At 39.4% G+C, this 18,267-nt stretch overlaps 1 protein-coding gene across 2 annotated transcripts in view; it reads left to right on the plus strand.

Annotated features, from left to right (window-relative positions):
* The window catches only part of MKX (mohawk homeobox), a 51,087-nt gene that overhangs the window by 5,866 nt on the left and 26,954 nt on the right, over positions 1–18,267 (plus strand). For both annotated transcript variants that reach the window (XM_053468029.1, XM_053468030.1), the window contains exons 2-3: positions 911–1,165; positions 7,323–7,485. In XM_053468029.1, the coding sequence (XP_053324004.1) occupies positions 951–1,165; positions 7,323–7,485 (378 nt within the window). In that variant the 5' untranslated portion in view covers positions 911–950. The remainder of the gene's footprint in view (positions 1–910; positions 1,166–7,322; positions 7,486–18,267) is intronic.

Genomic DNA, 18,267 nt, shown 5'->3' on the forward strand with positions numbered 1-18,267 from the left:
GTGGTTGCACCAGATCTAGAACGTTGCACCAAAGCTGGTCTGAAAGCACAACCCTATCGCTGGTCTCAATGCCGCGTTACTATAGAAACGTACACTTTTTCCATTAGCGAGGAAAGAGATATTTTACCATTGCATGTTAGCGTGTATTTATTACGCTCTTTTCTGTGTAGATATCAGTCTAGTTATTTTTGGACTGTAAAAGACTTGTAAATCGATGAAACATAGAATAATGTTAATTTACCAAGTTAATCCAAACGAGAATCAATCAAATCTTCGACAGTGATTCGGCCCCAATACATTATTTAAATGGCCCATCGCCACAGGTGGCCATAACCAGCCTTGCCGTGGACACTGGTGGCCTTCTACAGATAGGTTGACTATCCCTGAGGACAACTGTATAAGTTCAAAGCTACTCTGCTGACACTCTAGACGTTACGGCTCGTTCATAGTTAGTGATGTTGTTCCACCTGCTGATTGTAACACTTACTGCATATAACCGAATGCAACATTAGAAACATCATTCTTGGTACTGTTGAATGCTCTTCCGAAAAAGCTATTTTTTTAGTCATGTAAAATTTAGTTTCATTCATTATTTGTGCTGGGAACTCTAAATTGTCATGTGACACCAAACCAAGCTCATATAGGTGGTTGCCATAGGAAATGAAAAAATGTGTTGGTTTTTGTGATCCAACCTTCAGAGGAAATAATAAAATGCGAAACCTTCTAAGGTTTGTTTGTCCAGCATAAGTGTCTTAAGTGGAATGGCGCTGGGAGAGCTACAGCCTGAGATCATCTGAGCTTGACCTTTATTTGAAATATCTGTAATATATGGTATTGTGTTTTAAACATAGATTGCCTGTTTACGTGTTATCCCAGTAACAATCACCATTTAATTTATTCTTCCCATTAGGAGCCATTTCTTTGGTACCTTGGACTTGCACTTTTCCTCGATGAATCAAAAGAGAGACATTACGAGTATTTCTGCTATGAACACCATCATGTTCAATAAGCTCAGTGGCCAGGTGTTGTTTGAAGAAGCCACCAATGACCGAGAAAGGGGTATCCGGCCTTATGTGGCTGTTATGGAAGGTCCCAACCCTGATGCAGTCCTTCAAGATAGTGTTTCGATGAAGGACAATGCCAGCCTCAGACACCGACGGCCTGGGTAAGAACATTTTCTCAAATGCCAACGTTCATGATTCTTGTAGACCACAACTTCCCCGGCCATGAAGCTTTCAGGCTCCTCTTTAGACTTTGTTGTGTTTCATGCATCCTCATTTGCTCTGACGAGAATTCTTGTAGGGCAAAGGAAACTTTGAATGTTTTGAACTCAAAGATGGATTGTATTTTCAGACATGTTCCACTTGACATAAGTGTATGTTATTTTGTTGCCATATATCTCGGGATAGAAGAGGTGTTGTGTAGTAGCTGACTTTTACAAATTGGGAGTGATTGATACATGTATTGTAAATGTTTTGACCCAAAACTATTTACACATTGATGCAGTTTTGTTCCATAATACTGCATTTTCAGTATGACCAGGAGAAAGATGCGTCCCTGAGATATGACATTGTACCAAATAATGACATTATTATGGATACTTTTTGCTTGGAACGTTCCAGCAGATTCCATAGCATTGTTGCAATGAAGGGAGAATACAAAATTAATAATCACATTTAAATTAAGAATATACAAAATAAACACTAACATGAACAAACGTTAAAACATACCGGTACAGAAGGAAATAAGGTTCGGCTCTTGTGAGCTTGCAATCTATTAGGGGGTTTAGGTGGAACGAGACAAAAGGAAATCGTCTACTTAGGCCAGGGTGATTTCATTGTAGCAAATGTGAGTGAGTGGCCTGGAGATCTCAAGGGTTGGGGGAACAAACGGCTTCTCTCCAGAACGCAGGTTATGGTATATTAAGGGGTTAAGTAGTATATATCTCTGAACAAGTGGGTTTTTAGTGAGCTATGGCAGAATAAGTAGGGGAGACTCTGACAGAATTCCTCAGAACGGATGGACCTCTGGTGATTTTATTCTTTTAGTGTTTCTAAGATACCCTTTTTCTAGAAATCGTCCTGTTGCATGATCTAGATTTTTCTAGAGACGCTAATATGAGCAATTAATATGAACAAGTATGACATATGTTATCTTATATACAAAGACTATAAAACCAAATTCCTTAGAATAGTAGCTGACTACTAAATTTATTGACGGCATAAGAAATCTATACAACTTTTGCTAATAAATTGGAGAGATTCTGGATTCTGATTTATATAACTTCCATAAGAAATATTTTACCGACCTCAACAAGAAATAAAAGATTTTGATAAACACATATGTATATACTTAAATATATAAATGTATATTTCTTAAATATTTGTATAAATAGCTTAAGATGGGCTTCGATAAATAGCACATGGTGTGTTTTTTTAAATGGCCTAGACTATAGACAGTGGGTTTTTTTCTCTAGGATTTAAAGCAATTAAATCCAATAAATTTGATGGTAAATTTACTGCTAATCTGTCTAGTGGTAATCGCCATATGGTAAAGGTAGGAAATCATGTACGAGAGATTCCTAGACTAGATACGTTTATTATTAAGATTTAGTCAAAAATTTTCCAAATGGGACAAAAGCCAACCTCATTAAGAAACCTGGCATTTCTAGGAAGAAATAGTAGCCAGAGACAGAGGACTCAGTCAGAGGACTGGGATCACTGGCTGTCTGAGCCCCATGCCGTAGGGTGGACGGTGTAGAATGGTACGATTTCTTGTTAACTACTGGGAATTTCACGTGTCTCTGCACATTTTCATTCCCGACTAGGCCAGAGACCCATTTCTACTCAGGTTACAGAGAAATAGACATGGAAAAAGATATGGAAAAAATAGAAAAATGTGGGAAATTTATAGTATGTATAGGACATAATATATGTAAGAGTTTCTGATTCGATTATTGAGTTATATATATATATATATATATATATATATATATATAATACATTACACAGTGCAGTCACTGTAAATGATGGTGTGTGTTGCGGAAGCTGTCGCTCGAAGTGTTGGAGTCTGCAGAGCTTGTGGAATCAGAGCTCAGAGAGAAGGTAGATCTGTTGATGAATATTATAGATTTAGCATGTATGTTATTTAGCATGTATTATACAAGATGAGAGGAAAAGTCTGCCCTGCTTGTGCTGCAATTATAACTTGTACATGGTAAGTCTGTGGATAACACTGTGGATACATAAAGTATGTGTGTGTGTATATATATATATATATGTTAAAAAATAAAATCAGTGATCTCTAAGATGAATAAACCCTCATTATAATGTTAAGATCAGTGTTCTCCCCTAGCGGTAAGGATCGTGGCCGAGATAGTAGGTGGCTGGAGGTTCTGGTACGGAGACGCTCCTAAAGTGTAAAGCCCTCTCCGGACATTATTATTGAGACACCCTGCTATTCCAGAAGTCTGGTAATACGGTGAAAAATACAAAAATATAAGGCACACAAGCACACAAATACAGCTCTCGGGGTGCTCTCACAAGGATCAATACATGCATGCAGCATTTCTGCGCACACGCATTAGCACATACACAATGTGGATCCTATTACAGAAAGCGCATTGTGGTTTCATTGATTCAGTTCCATGGCAAGTAATAATGCGACATCAGAATTAGATAGGACTCGACATAATCGGGGTACTTTGACGTAGTGGCGGGCTGAGCAATATATATATATATGTCCATATAGTGTGACGGAATCGCCAATAGTTATGCCCCAGGTGCTTTTAAATCTAATTTCCAGGATCATGTATCTGCTGGTGGGTACTGACTCCTTCTTTTTATGTATGTCTGTTTTGGCTCCTTCCGCAGTGGCTCAGAATCTATATTTGTACGTTTTTTGGGTGTGTTTGTCCTTTTTTTGTATTTTTTTGTCCATTATGAGGTCTGTAGCTGACCTGCAGTGACACCTACTGGACTATTAGTATTTAAATGATGCGTCACGTGCGATGGGGAATTTCAATTCATGTTTCTCTGCCCCAAACCCAGATGTTTAACTGTTGCTAAAAGATGTCAAGCTGTTTAACCCTCGTTGACGTTAAGCTGTTTTAACCCTCTAAGTGATGAAGTATATATAAATATAAAACAAACTGCTTTGCCAGCTGGGATTTCCATAAGGATTGTGCATTAAGGCGCAGAAGCTATAATATAATATATAATAATATATATGTATATAATATATATAATATTATAGTAATGCTGTTTGGGCGCTAAAAAATATTACTCATTTATTTCTGATATTGGAATAAAATTAACAATTAACCCAGGAGGTAGGGGTATTTCTAAGGAAATTGTGTATTTTTGCCATGCTGCTTTTGAGATTATTGTTATTTTTTTTATTTATACATAGAGTCATTTTTATTCTTTAATCATTAAACTAGTTTAGTTTGAAATGCAAACATAAAATGAAACGTTCAGTATCACTGATGATGTTTTTAAAGGTATTTTTATGATTCCATTCATTGTAATGTTTATCTTCCATTCCATAAATTCTTTATGACTCTAATTATGTGTTTTGCTAGAAAAGAAGTCTGTCTTTCTAAAACTACGTTTGGTTTTAATGATGATTTTATTCTATTTTTTATTTTGGTTGAATCTTTCCCTAGCCGAATCAGAGTATCACAATAGATATATAATAGGCGATATACCCCATAGGTACCCCATGGGCACTTTGGGCACTTGTCTTGAACAGATCTATGGTAAATATTTTGATCAAGGCTTGTAAAAGTAATACAATATCTTGCTTTTACTCAGCAGGGGAGCATGTTACTAGTAAACAGTTTCTCTTTTATGATACCTAGACTTTTACCCCTTGAATAGTAGAATGCGTTCCGATGCCCAGACGATAATATTTACCGGATGTCCACGGTGAAGCAGATAGAGCGGGTCTTGATGGTCCAGAGACGAAGCCGTGATTTGTTGGTCATGGCTACATTCACTAGACCATCAGATATTAAATGACAGGGACACCGGCTACCGGGTACAATCCATTCTGCGTTATGTAGCTCTTTAAAACGTTCTGCTTACTCTTTACTTAATGTTTGCCAATTTAAATGGATCACAACCCATACTGTGTAAAGTAATACATACTTTGCTAAATAAATGATAATAACAGTAATGATAGGAGAATCATGTATGGTATATGTATGGTATTACGTGTTAAATAGACTGCGATATACATTTTGTTTTATGGACTGGAATAGCTGCAGTTATTGCGCCCCTGCTTGATATCTGTTATCCCCCAGCTGTTATCACGCAATCCGGCCATTAGCCCTGCTTGTCGATGAGCAGAGTATTGTGTTGGGAGCCCAGAGTGCTTGCGAATGAAGTTAGTTATATCGCGTCTGTACAGGTTAAAGGAATATTCATGAATTATCTGCTTTGTAGTGACTTATGGACGCCCGCCATTAACCCATGCATTGCCAGGTTCGGCCAAACTATCTCCGTGGCTCATGGCTCTACGCTACGGCAGCCAAACTAGAAGACCAATGAGCTAAACTACGTGGGTGCGACCCCCATTTATCACAATGTTACAAAAACAAATCATATGTGAATATACATGTTTTGTGTGTATAAATAAATCCTTAGCTCGTGTTTCGGCAAAGGCCCCTCTCATTTTATTCACCTAGGGCCCGCAGAAACTCGGAGCCGCCCTTGGTCCTGATGAAGTGGCAGGTTCCCTCATCTGTTGGGTTGGGAAACGCCAGTAAAATATCCAGGAAACCTTTCCTCCGACATTGTGTGGTTTACTGTACAAACCTTTTTTTTTTTCAGTAATGACTCTTTTAACCGGGCCCAATTATAAGTAAATGAGGTGTGTGACAGGCTGTCATATCTACATAAATTATCAAGCCTCGGCCAAAACCGTAATGTATTAAATCGGGCCAGTCAGACTGTTGAAATCATAATTTGTAACACATCTGGAAGAGTGAAAATACCATTGCTCATCAAATCCAAATGCAGAAACTGACAAAAAACAGACTTAGTGCTCCGCGGTGCCGTTTTTTTACGTTAGGTAAAAATTCTGCTGTGTTTTCTTATGGGATGGGCCTTTCTAAAGAAAAGAATAAAATAATGTTTTAGGATTTATTTAAGGAGAATCAAATAAGAATTTATGTTGGGACCGTTGTATATGTTTTGATTGATCTATGGGAAATGACACACGCTGTCTGCGGTAAAATCTCTTTGCCAAGCATACTGGGAGTGTGTTTAATACCGAGCTGTCATCTCAGCTTTTAGAATAACTAAATGGACGTATTAAACGAGCCGTAGTAGTTTGTGCTTTGGGATGGTCAATCGGGGTAATTGTTTTGGAGATGTGTAGGTTTGAGAGATCACCCCATAGAAGCTGAGATCTGGGTCTCAAAGTAGCGGCATTCTCTAATCATTTTCATGTCCTAAATCTTCTCTCCCTTCGTCTCACCTTAGAGTTACAAAGGCTGCCTGAACCAATGAACAACAATCAGCAACTTAACATAATGAGAGATAACATCATTGGGAGGAATAATCATGCAGATCCCCAGACATCGCCGTTATGTGTTATAACAGACTTTTTCTAATAGATACATACTTTTTATTTTGGATTTCAGAGATATGGGAGACTACCTTGGAGAGATAAGAGCGATCAATGTATGTTTGAGATGAGCAGAAAAGTACTGGGATGGAAATCCGTTCCTGGCAATTTAAGGCCAGCTGCTGATAACATGTGTGTCAGCGCCTGTCACGTGGCTACATGCTACACTTTTGCCATGTGTGGCTGTATGCATCCAGCTGGCAGCTGCACACTAAACATGGGATATGCTACATAAGTGGCAATAAGGGTGCACGGGAGGTGGCCCACCCTCCATTTGCCCAGTGTGCCCGATGGCCAGTCCAGGCCTCAGGATGAGTAATACATGTAGGGGTATGTTTATAATGTATTGATGAGGAGACTATGGTCTGCACAGCATTTTTAAACTCAATGTATATTCAAAAGAAGGGTTGTTAATGGTCTGTTGTAGCAAATATAATACTAGAAATGCTATCACCTGGTAGGTCACTAAATGTTTCAACATATTTTAGATTGTAGACGTTTCAATTATTGTAGTCAATGTCCATTATCTAACAATGTAAAGAATACTGGTGTGACTAGATCAACAAATGATTGGATAGGTGCGCTGATGCATGTAAGTACGAGCCTGTCACGTTATGACACATCATGTTTTTTCTAATGATGTCAAAGTATGACCTGCTAACATTGTTGTTGTTTTTTTTTTTTTTTAGAAGCTCAAGAGGAAGCAGCGGAAAAGTAAGACATAAAAGGCAGGCGCTGCAGGACATGGCGCGACCGCTAAAGCAGTGGCTTTACAAGCACCGGGATAATCCGTACCCCACCAAGACTGAGAAGATTCTACTGGCACTTGGCTCCCAGATGACCTTGGTGCAGGTGAATATCATACGTTTATCATCCATTCACTAGAATGAATTTGTCAGGAAGAGCGATGTCCTGAGATGACTTTACCCTTATTGTACCGAGTGCCGCAATGTAACATAAAATGCATGGCTGATGAAAGATAATTATGTATGTATTCCTCTCAATGGTTACTTTCTTCCAAATGGGTTTTAGGCACCCCCGCCTCTTCATTGTAACCATCTATTAGCCCCAGCACAAACACGAGCTAAAAAAGCCTTTTTACCTCCTACTCTTGAAAACATTAAGGTTGGATAAGGACATTTAGGCTAATAATAGGCCTTTGGACATAGTTACTCAAATCAGATAAGCCTTGTTCGGACTTTTAAATGATTGTATTCTAGATACTTATTTACAGATTGTGTATTTATTTATTAAAACAGCCACTTGATCTTTCAGAAGGTCTTTCTCCAGAATGGGCTAGAAAACTGTTAATCTGTCACAGATATTATTACACGCTTAATAGGACACCGAATGACAAAATGCTATAAGTAGATGTTGCGCAATCCCGTGCTTTTGGCTTCAGTATGCTCTTGGCGTGGTCTCAGTAAGTGACCTAATGAAGGGAATTGGTTAGCTTCTGAAAACTCTTCTATAAAAACTTTAGTTAGAACAGTAAAACATTGTTTTCTAGAACTTATTTGCAATGATATTCCATTAAAAGTCCATAATAATTCCAAACTCAAACATTGCTGTGTCTTCCATTTTGCCTTATATGCAGTTTTAAGAGACCGTTGTGTACAATGTGTGTGCGAAACCAGAACGTTGGACTCGTAGAAGCACAATCTGACGAGAGTCCTGCTTAAAATGTGTTTGTAGATTGTAAGATGGTTTGAACAGGGTCCTCCCCACCTGTTGTTTCTGTAAATCAAATTGCTAAATACTACTTGTTACCCGTTGTACAGCACTATGGAGTATGATGGTGCTATAAAACACTAAGTAATAAGAATCTAGAAGTAAAATGGAAATCCCAGTGCCCCATGTAGTCTCACTACCGAAGAAGGTGTGTTAAGAGACTTTAATATGCATTCTTTACCTGTCCAGTTGTCCATGGTCTTGTTTGGCCAGTGCATGCTTGGGGTGGTCTTGTTAGACCCCCTGGAACCTATGTACAAGTAAGCACTGTAGCTGGTTGGCAATATATGGGGTAATATACTAACAGGTTATTATGAATCATATAGCACTAGCAGATTCTGTAGCGCTGTTACACTAGAGGACAGTGAAAATATATAACAATACCTTTAAGACACCTTCAGACGTATTGGTACACAAGGAAGGGGGGCCGGCTGCTTGTGAGTAATGGAATCTAGAAAGGGTTCTCTAATTCGTTGCCTATTCTTATGAAAGTTCTCCCCGTATTTACAGTTTGTCTCTTTTACCCCCTTGACTTATTAACCCTTTGGTATTTGTGCTGCGATCTTCTAGATTTGCAATACAACCTATAGTTAAACTTATGCCTTTGGGACCTCCGAGGTCTCTTTTTCTGGGAACCCCAAAATGCTGCATACTTGTCACAATATATGTTGTGAAGGTTATTTCGTTTGGAAGTTTATGAAGAAATATTAATAGAAATGAAGTAATAATAGCTGAAGCAGTCCGGTATTGCGTAACTTTGCTATTTTTCCATAGCTCGGTAAAGAGCACACAGGCTGTTATGCATTTGTTTTTTTCTTTCGATTAATTAGTTAAACAACTCATAACCCAAACAGGAACGAACCAGGCAGTCGTTTCGTGCTATAATACATAATTAACTCATCTAGCCTGGTAATGTCCTAACCTGTCATTTTGGGAGGAAGGTTCCCAAATTATGGGACACGGAATTCTAAAACAACATTTTTTCTTTCCATGGATTTATTCCATGGATGAAAATGAGTGCACGTGTCCAGTACCAAAGTGAGCAGCCCGATCTAGAGGACACCATATCTGAAATGCAGCGTACAGGGTTCCTATGCAAGTACTATGTGCCTTTTCATTGTTGAACCGTACACCTAATGGAACCAATATGGCTCCTTTCACAATCATACAAACCAGACCCGGGCTGGCCATCTCGCACGAGATGATGGCCAACTATTGATTTATGTTATGAGGCAGCCGTTGGACTGCCAGGACTGCCTCGTGATCGCCAGTCCGGCCCTGAAACAAATCATTTAAATGTCATTTGAGATTAAGGTAATAATTAACCCTTCACATCAGGGGATGAAAAAGTTGAAGTAATCACACAAGAACACAGTTCTTAAAAAAGGATGCGCAGAGAGCAAAGCAAACCCTAAAAACTGTAAGTGTCATGAGTCTACAGTGGAAAAATAGAGATTTTTATGGATTATGTGTATTACAGGATTGCACTGGAAAACGCATATAATTAAAATCCCTGGCAAAAAAAGGTGGTTTTTTTTACACATATGTACATATTAAACTCCAGAACTGTCACACGAGTAATCCTTTATACATGACCTTTCCAACTTTTTGCAACACACAAAAATTAGCAAAAAACATAACGAGCGAGTGGTATAGTTAATAAACACACTCACGCTCATGCGCATTGCTAGCTGTAGCGATCATTGCATCCCGTGATGTATTATTTTCTTAGTAGCTACAGTATAATACAAGAGACACATTTCCCTGTTATATGCATTACATTTAAAATAATTAAATCCCCACCTGCCTTGAAGTCCTGTTTCCTCCTGCCCATAATTATATCGCTAATACCCTCCTTATAGAGGAAATGAGGAATCCTGTTTCCATTACAAGAGGTCCCGAAACCACACTCGAACTATCGTTAATGGCATTTTATGATGTTATAGTTAGAACATTAGAAGTGAAGAATTATTAGGAAGACGACCTATTCTTCCTTTAGGATTTTAAACTAAGATAAATCTCTCTGCGTCGGTATTTACTTAACATAGACTGTTATGTTGTTGGACCGTCTAAGGCATCCTGATGAATTCAGGGAGTTAAAACGACAGCGTTACTGCTTAGTGAATAAACCCCAGAGAGCCTTGAACATTTTTCCAATCATTGCCCATGTAACCTACAGAACATGAGAGATACTTATCACACGGTTGGTAGATAACCTGTATCCAGAAAGAAGCGAATAGGTGGCACAATCACAAAAACAAATTTATAGAAAAGAAAAGCAAATAATTCAACATATTATAGAAAAATAGATGTGTTTCTGGCTGTTTAAGGCCAAATCATTGCTTGCCTGGCTTCGTCCTTTATGGATATTACAATTGCCTGTGTAGAGCGCATGTAATTCTTTATGGATGTTGCCGTTGCGTGTGAATCACCTGTGCTACCTGGGGTATGTGGATTGTTCTTTTATTATTACAATTCATAGTTATTGTGGATGGTGTGAGTACAGCGCTGCGGAATATGATGGCGCTATATAAACCAATAAATAATGATAATAATAATAATAATCGCTTGTGGTATACGGACCATTGTTCATTTTTAGAGGTCTTATATGTGTATATGCTTATATATAAACATATATGGTATTTAGGGTTTAGTTAAGTTGTCCCTCTTTATGTTTACTCTTTTATGTTTTAATGTTTTATTCTTTTAAATAAAACATTTGTTACCCAAGAATAACATAAATTATGCTTTTCTCCCTTTCCTTGTTTCTCCCCACATGAATCCGTCCTTCTACCAGCGTATGTAATGCCATTTTTTTTTTCTTTTTCTTTGAGGCTCTGTCACTGCAGAAATATCCAGACGACCATTAAATTAATCTCCCCATGTTTTGCTTGGGTCATCGCAAAACCTATAGATGCCAAATGAGGCATATATCAGCTAAAGTGCTGGAAGATAATTTATTCACCTGGGCGCATTAAAACGTGGACCTATTCCAAAACAGTCCTTCTGGCCTCCTTTCCAAAGTGTCACATCATTTTGATTAATCTAAACATGTACTTAGGGGTGAAAGAAAAACTACGGGATGGTTATACAGCTCGCTTGTGCTGCCACGGCAAAATCCCGAGGTTATAAACCAACAGGCTTGACACTAAAATGTTGACTGTGGAGCCTACTGTATTTTTAACCTCGCGTACTTAATTTAAAATAACATTTTCCAAAAGGTCAAGTGACAAGCTGAAATCTTGTTAAATAACCCCAACAAGCAATTATATATTTTTTTCCAAATATTATAGTAGACCTTTTTTTTTATCAATAACGGTGTTTTTTCACGACGTGGACTCGTTCATTCCTTTTTTTTTTTTTTTTTTTTAGAAAATGTTAAGCTAAGAGCCTTAAAATTGAATTTTTCATTTTAAATGGGTCATCTTAAAATATTTTAAGAAAGTCTTTTTATAAACATTACCTGAATCTTATTACCTGAGTCAGCGAGCATTTTCATAAGCCAGCATATCCATAAAATAAGATTTAGAGTGGAGACGATGCTCAGACGCATAACACTCACTCCTGCAGAAGGTAACTTTTAGTTCTTGACAACCTAGGTGTCTCAGCACAATATATTAAAGATATATATATAGGATATACATGGTATATAAGAAACATTCTGCCCATCTAGTCGGCCCATTTTCACTGATGTAAGTCCTTGATCGTGTCCCAGAGTCAGGATAGTTTTATGCCAACCCCATGCATGTTTTAATCCCCTCACTGCGTTAGCCTCCACCTCTTTTGTTGGGAGACTGTTCCATTTATCTACCACCCTCTGTGTAAAGTAATATATGGGCACAGCAGAAGGTAGACAAATATGGCAATCAAGGCTGTCTATAAATAATAGGAACCAAGGCAAATTTCCTCCGTATAGGCCAGGGGTGTCCAACCTGCGGCCCTCCAGCTGCTGCAGAACTACATCTCCCATACTCCTCAGCCAGCCCCTTAGCTGAAAGAGCATTATGGGAGATGTAGTCCTGCAGCAGCTGGAGGACCGCAGGTTGGACACCCCTGGTATAGGCCATCCTTCCCATCCTAATTGTACCAGACGGCACTCGTACATTTTATGATAAGATCTGCGCTGCTAGTTGCTACAATATGATGTCATATCCAAACTGGTGAAGAGGTCTACGTTGGCGGCTATAGTAGCTGTAGAGTGTGCCGTAGGACAGCTGCCATGGATGGACGACTGGGACCATGGAAGGTGCCTCTTTTTGCCATCAACATTATCTGCTTCTTGTGCTGAGGACCCAATATTTTCCCGAATCCATGCAACCTCTTCTTGATTGTTTAGGATCTTTTGAGATCGTGGTAACATGTTTCACAGCTGGTTGGGAAGCCAAGACAGAGGAGGAATGCTGGGTGTGTACCACGAAGCTTAATTACTTCCATGGTTGGTAGGCTGACATTCACTGCCAAATATATCCTAGAAACTGCTGAACCATTTGAAAAATCCTAACAGACCCTATGGACAGTTTTATGCGGGATTGATTTATTTAGTTATTGGAACAGCACGCTATTTTTAACATCTTGATTTACTACAGGGCAAGCGTTTTACAAAATATTTTAACGTGACAGTTTGTTTCAATTAAGAAATGTTCTCAAGGCAGAGCAATAAATAATAATCTTTTTTTTTTTCATAAATAGTAAATTCAAGCAATACATTTTTCCCGGCGCAGGCGAGACTGCAAAAAAAATTATTGTTTATGTTTATATATTATAAATGTCTATTATTTATATATTAAATTAAATTTAAAGGGGACACGACTTCATCTTTAAACGTAACTTGTTGGTTTGACGCAGATGTGAGAGAGTAAAAAGTGCTGAGGAATCTTTAGAATGTCTGTGAGTCTGTAACAAGACCCTGCAGGATAAACGTTAGGAGTAAATACACGTTAAGAGACATACAGGGGACATGTGGAAATATAGAGCAGTTAGTGATAATAAAGTCGTGAAGATCAACAGGATAAATTAGCACAAATGTTTTAATTAATATGGATGTGGTTAGCGTTCTTTGTGTACAGGCAAATCACGGAATGGATGTGTCACACATCCACTTGTGCCGATTTATTTTTATTGTATCCGTTCAGTCTTTGGGACGTTGAGAAAACGTTACCAGTGTTGCTAGAGCTGCCATTACCCTTTCTCTCTCTCTCTCTCTCTCTCTCTCTCTCTCTCTCTCTTTTATCCTTTTGTCCTTCTTTTCTTTCTCCCCACTGGAGCAGGCTTATACTTATACTTATAGTGCCAACAACTATAATTAATATTACTTAATACAGAAGTGATGGGTAGAGCTGCAGGTACTCATCTTTGGATTAAATTGAATAGATAAAATGCTATAATGTTGTACAGAATGTAGTATAAGGGCTAATTGACGACGTGGAAACCCTACGCAGTCACATAAACTGCCAGGGCCGGACTGGGACTGAAAAGCAGCCCTGGAAAAATTTGGAGAGCGGCCCCATATACTTTATCTCACGGTGAAGCTCTTATACCCACACGCACCCCTTATACACACCCGAGTCACACTATGTGCCATTCTTTTTATCTCATTATTTGTATTAAAATGCCAGAAAGCAAAAGTGTTAAAAGGCCCTAATAAATGAAATAATTACACAGAATGGGATCAAAACATTTACTACTGCGAACATTTTTAGATGAAAGAGTTCCATTTTATTCAGCGGAACAAAACACTGATCACATTATTCTTCACGATATTCTGGTAAGAAACTTTTATTTCTTTATTAATTCATGTAGACTATTTTTTTCCATATTTAATAAAAGCTATGATTGAGACATGTTTGGTTTTTATTTCCTTTCATTTGACAACCTACCCCCGAGTTATGCACCTCTGCCCCCAGGCTTGCCACTCTGCCCCCTGATATGCCTTCTAACCCCCTATATGCCACTCTGCCTCCAGAAATGCCTTATACCCCCTATATGCCAGTCTGTCCCATGATATGCCTTCTAACCCCCTATATGCCACTCTGCCATATAGGGGGTTAAAAGGCATACCATGGGACAGAGTGGCATATAGTGGGTATAAGGCATTCCTGGAGGCAGAGTGGCATGAAGGGGGTTAAAAGGCATATCATGGGGCACTCTGCCTCCAGAAAAGCCTTATGCCCCCTATATGCCACTCTGCCTCCCTGATATGCTTTATACCCTCCTATATGCCACTCTGCCCCATAATATGCCTTTTAATCCCCGATATGCCACTCTGCCTCCAGAAATGCCTTTTACTCCCTATGCCACTCTGCCTCCAGAAATGCCTTATACCCCCCATATGCCACTCTGCCTCCCTGATATGCCTCAACCCTCCTATATGCCCCTCTGCCCCGTGATATGCCTTTTAACCCCCTTTTTGCCACTCCACCTCCAGATATGCCTTTTGACCCCCTATATGTCACTCTGCATCCAGAAATGCCTTATACCCCTATTTGCCACTCTGTCCCATGATATGCCTTCTAACCCCCTATATGCCACTCTGCCATATAGGGGGTTAAAAGGCATATCATGGGACAGAGTGGCATATAGGGGGGGTATAAGGCATTTCTGGAGGCAGAGTGGCATAAAGGGGGTTAAAAGGCATATCATGGGGCACTCTGCCTACAGAAAAGCCTTATGCCCCCAATATGCCACTCTGCCTCCCCAATATGCTTTATACCCTCCTATATGCCCCTCTGCCCCATGACATTCCTTTTAACTCCCTTTATGCCACTCTGCCTCCAGATATGCCGTTGACCCCCTATATGTCACTCTGCATCCAGAAATGCCTTATACCCCTATATGCCACTCTGGCATATAGGGGGTTAAAAGGCATATCATGGGACAGAGTGGCATATAGGGGGGTATAAGGCATTTCTGGAGGCAGAGTGGCATAAAGGGGGTGAAAAGGCATATCATGGGGCACTCTGCCTCCAGAAAAGCCTTATACCCCCCTATATGCCACTCTGCCTCCCTGATATGCCTCAACCCTCCTATATGCCACTCTGTCCCATGATATGCCTTCTAACCCCCTATATGCCACTCTGCCATATAGGAGGTTAAAAGGCATATCATGTGACATTTTTGTTTACTTTATATGGCAAGCCGATCCAGCTTGCCATATTAAATAAAAATAATATATGCCGCTCTGTCCCATGATATGCCTTCTAACCCCCTATATGCCACTCTGGCATATAGGGGGTATAAGGCATTTCTGGAGGCAGAGTGGCATGAAGGGGGTTAAAAGGCATATCATGGGGCACTCTGCCTCCAGAAAAGCCTTATGCCCCCTATATGCCACTCTGCCTCCCCGATATGCTTTATACCCTCCTATATGCTCCTCTGACCCATGATATACCTTTTAACCCCCTTTATGCCACTCTGCCTCCAGATATGCCTTTTGACCCCCTATATGTCACTCTGCATCCAGAAATGCCTTATACCCTTATATGCAACTCTGGCATATAGGGGGTTAAAAGGCATATCATGGGACAGAGTGGCATATAGGGGGATATAAGGCATTTCTGGAGGCAGAGTGGCATATAGGGGGACACACTTACATACACACACATGCCGATTTTTTTTTGTTTTTAACAAATATACATTATACAGTACAAAAAATACATTATTTTACTCACCTTCTACTTCTCTTGACTTCCTGGTAGCTGCACACCGTTCTCCTCTATGCTGACAGCCAGGATAGGTCCACTGCAGTGGCGTCTCCAGCTTTCATATTTAGGGGGGGCACATGGGGGGCCAGGGACCAAAGTAGGGGGGCCAATTATAAAACGGTACATATACACTATATATATATATATATATATATATATATATATATATATATATATATATACACATACACACGTTAGACGTGCATTTTTAACTACATAATATGTATTTATCTCTTTGAAGTAAAGACTGTGATTAAAATATGATTTCAAAATAACAGCTAAAGTGAATTTTTCATTCTTTAATATTAGCCCCTGCTGACAATATATATAAATATTAGACCCTGCTGCAGATATATAGAAATATTACACCCTGCTTCCGATATATATTAATATTAACCCCTGCTGCGGATATATATTAATATTAGCCCCTGCTGCGGATACATACTTATATTATACCCTGCTGCCGATATACATAGAAATTATACCCTGCTGCCAACATATATTAATATTAGCCCCTACTGCCGATATATATTATTAGTCCCTGCAGCCAATAGATATAAATATTAGCCCCTGCAGCCAATATTTTTTGATAATAGGCCCTGCAGCCAATATATATTAATATTAGCCCCTGCTGCCGATATATATAAATATTAGTCCCAGCTTCCAATATATATTAATATTAGCCCCTGCAGCCAATATATATTAATATTAGACCCTGCTGCCAATATATTTGCCACACTGACTGCAGATCAGGGGAAGACAGTGAGAGTCAGTGCAGTGTTCCCTCCTTCTGACTGGACCGTGACATTGTGAGGTCCTCTCCCCTGTAATCATCCCAAGAGTCCCTTTGTCCCCTCATTCACTAAACCATACCGCTCTTTTACTTACTCCCTGTAGTTCAGGTATAGCTCAAATAAACAACACATGGAAACAGCACACGCAACTGAATGAGATAAAAAAAAAAACTGTATTTGCAGGTATACATAAATAATGTATGGAAACTTAGCCGATACAGATCAACAGAATTTGACACACTATTTGACATCCAAACAACTATAAATCATTCTTTTTTATCACATTATTAAAATCCCAGAAATCAAAAAAGTTAAAAGGCCCAAATAAATTAAGGAGATTAGACATAATGGAAACTTCAACAAAACTTTTAGCCGTTAATGCATCACAACCATCTTAGCGCTGCGTCACCAAATGAACACCTCATCACAGATAACACAATGCATACAGCTGCATATAACTAAGCTGAGTAGCACTTGGTCTGTGAAGGCCTGTGAAACCAAAGGGGAATAGCATCCTGTATAATGAAATCAAGAATTGAGTTTCACAAACTCTGAACCAACATCTAACTTTTAATAATATATTCAGATTGAAATAAGAGTAAATAACACAAAACCTTTACTTTTCCTCTGATTTCTAGGCCTAGAAAGTTTTGTCCTCTGAAGTGACCACAAAATCTGGATAAATAAAAATTACAAAGTTCTATTTAACCCTCTACAGCAAGTAAAGTGCCAGGAAACAGATGACCAAACTCATATCAGGACAGGCTCTGCCACACTGACACCCAAACACATACCCCAAGACAGGCTCTGCTGCCACATGGACCCCCACATCAGGATGGGATAACCTACTAATAGTATAAAAAATGCCTTCCACATTGCTTTGCTGTTTGTGTGTATTGACCCTTGTGTATTTGTGCCCCCCCAGCCACCCCCTTTGTGCATTTTTGCAATACACCCTTGTGTATTGGTTTATTTGATGCCCCCAGCCAGCCCCCCTCCCTTGTGTATTGATTTATTTGATGCCCCCAGCCAGCCCCCCTCCCTTGTGTATTGATGCACCAACCCCTTGTACTGGTTAATATAATGGCCCCCATACCCATGTGTATTAACCCCCCCCGTTTGTGTATTGATATATGTGACATCCTTCTAACCACCCTGATGTGTAATTATGTCCCCAGCCACCATCTTTTTGTATGATTTAATTTTCCCAATGCAGCCCCCCCTTGTTAATGTCCCTCCTTCTGTCACCTCCACTATTTATTTAAAATAAAATACTTTTTTTGCTGGCCTTCATTCTTCCACTGTAACACAGCAGACTGCTCTTCTCCCTCATGCTCTTCTCCCTCTCAGGCAGTGACAAGCAACTGTTCCGTAAGAGCCCGCCCCCTTCAAAGGGGCGGGACGAAGAG

Source organism: Spea bombifrons, chromosome 5, assembly GCF_027358695.1.
Source record: "Spea bombifrons isolate aSpeBom1 chromosome 5, aSpeBom1.2.pri, whole genome shotgun sequence".
Classification (NCBI taxonomy): Eukaryota; Metazoa; Chordata; class Amphibia; order Anura; family Pelobatidae; genus Spea; species Spea bombifrons.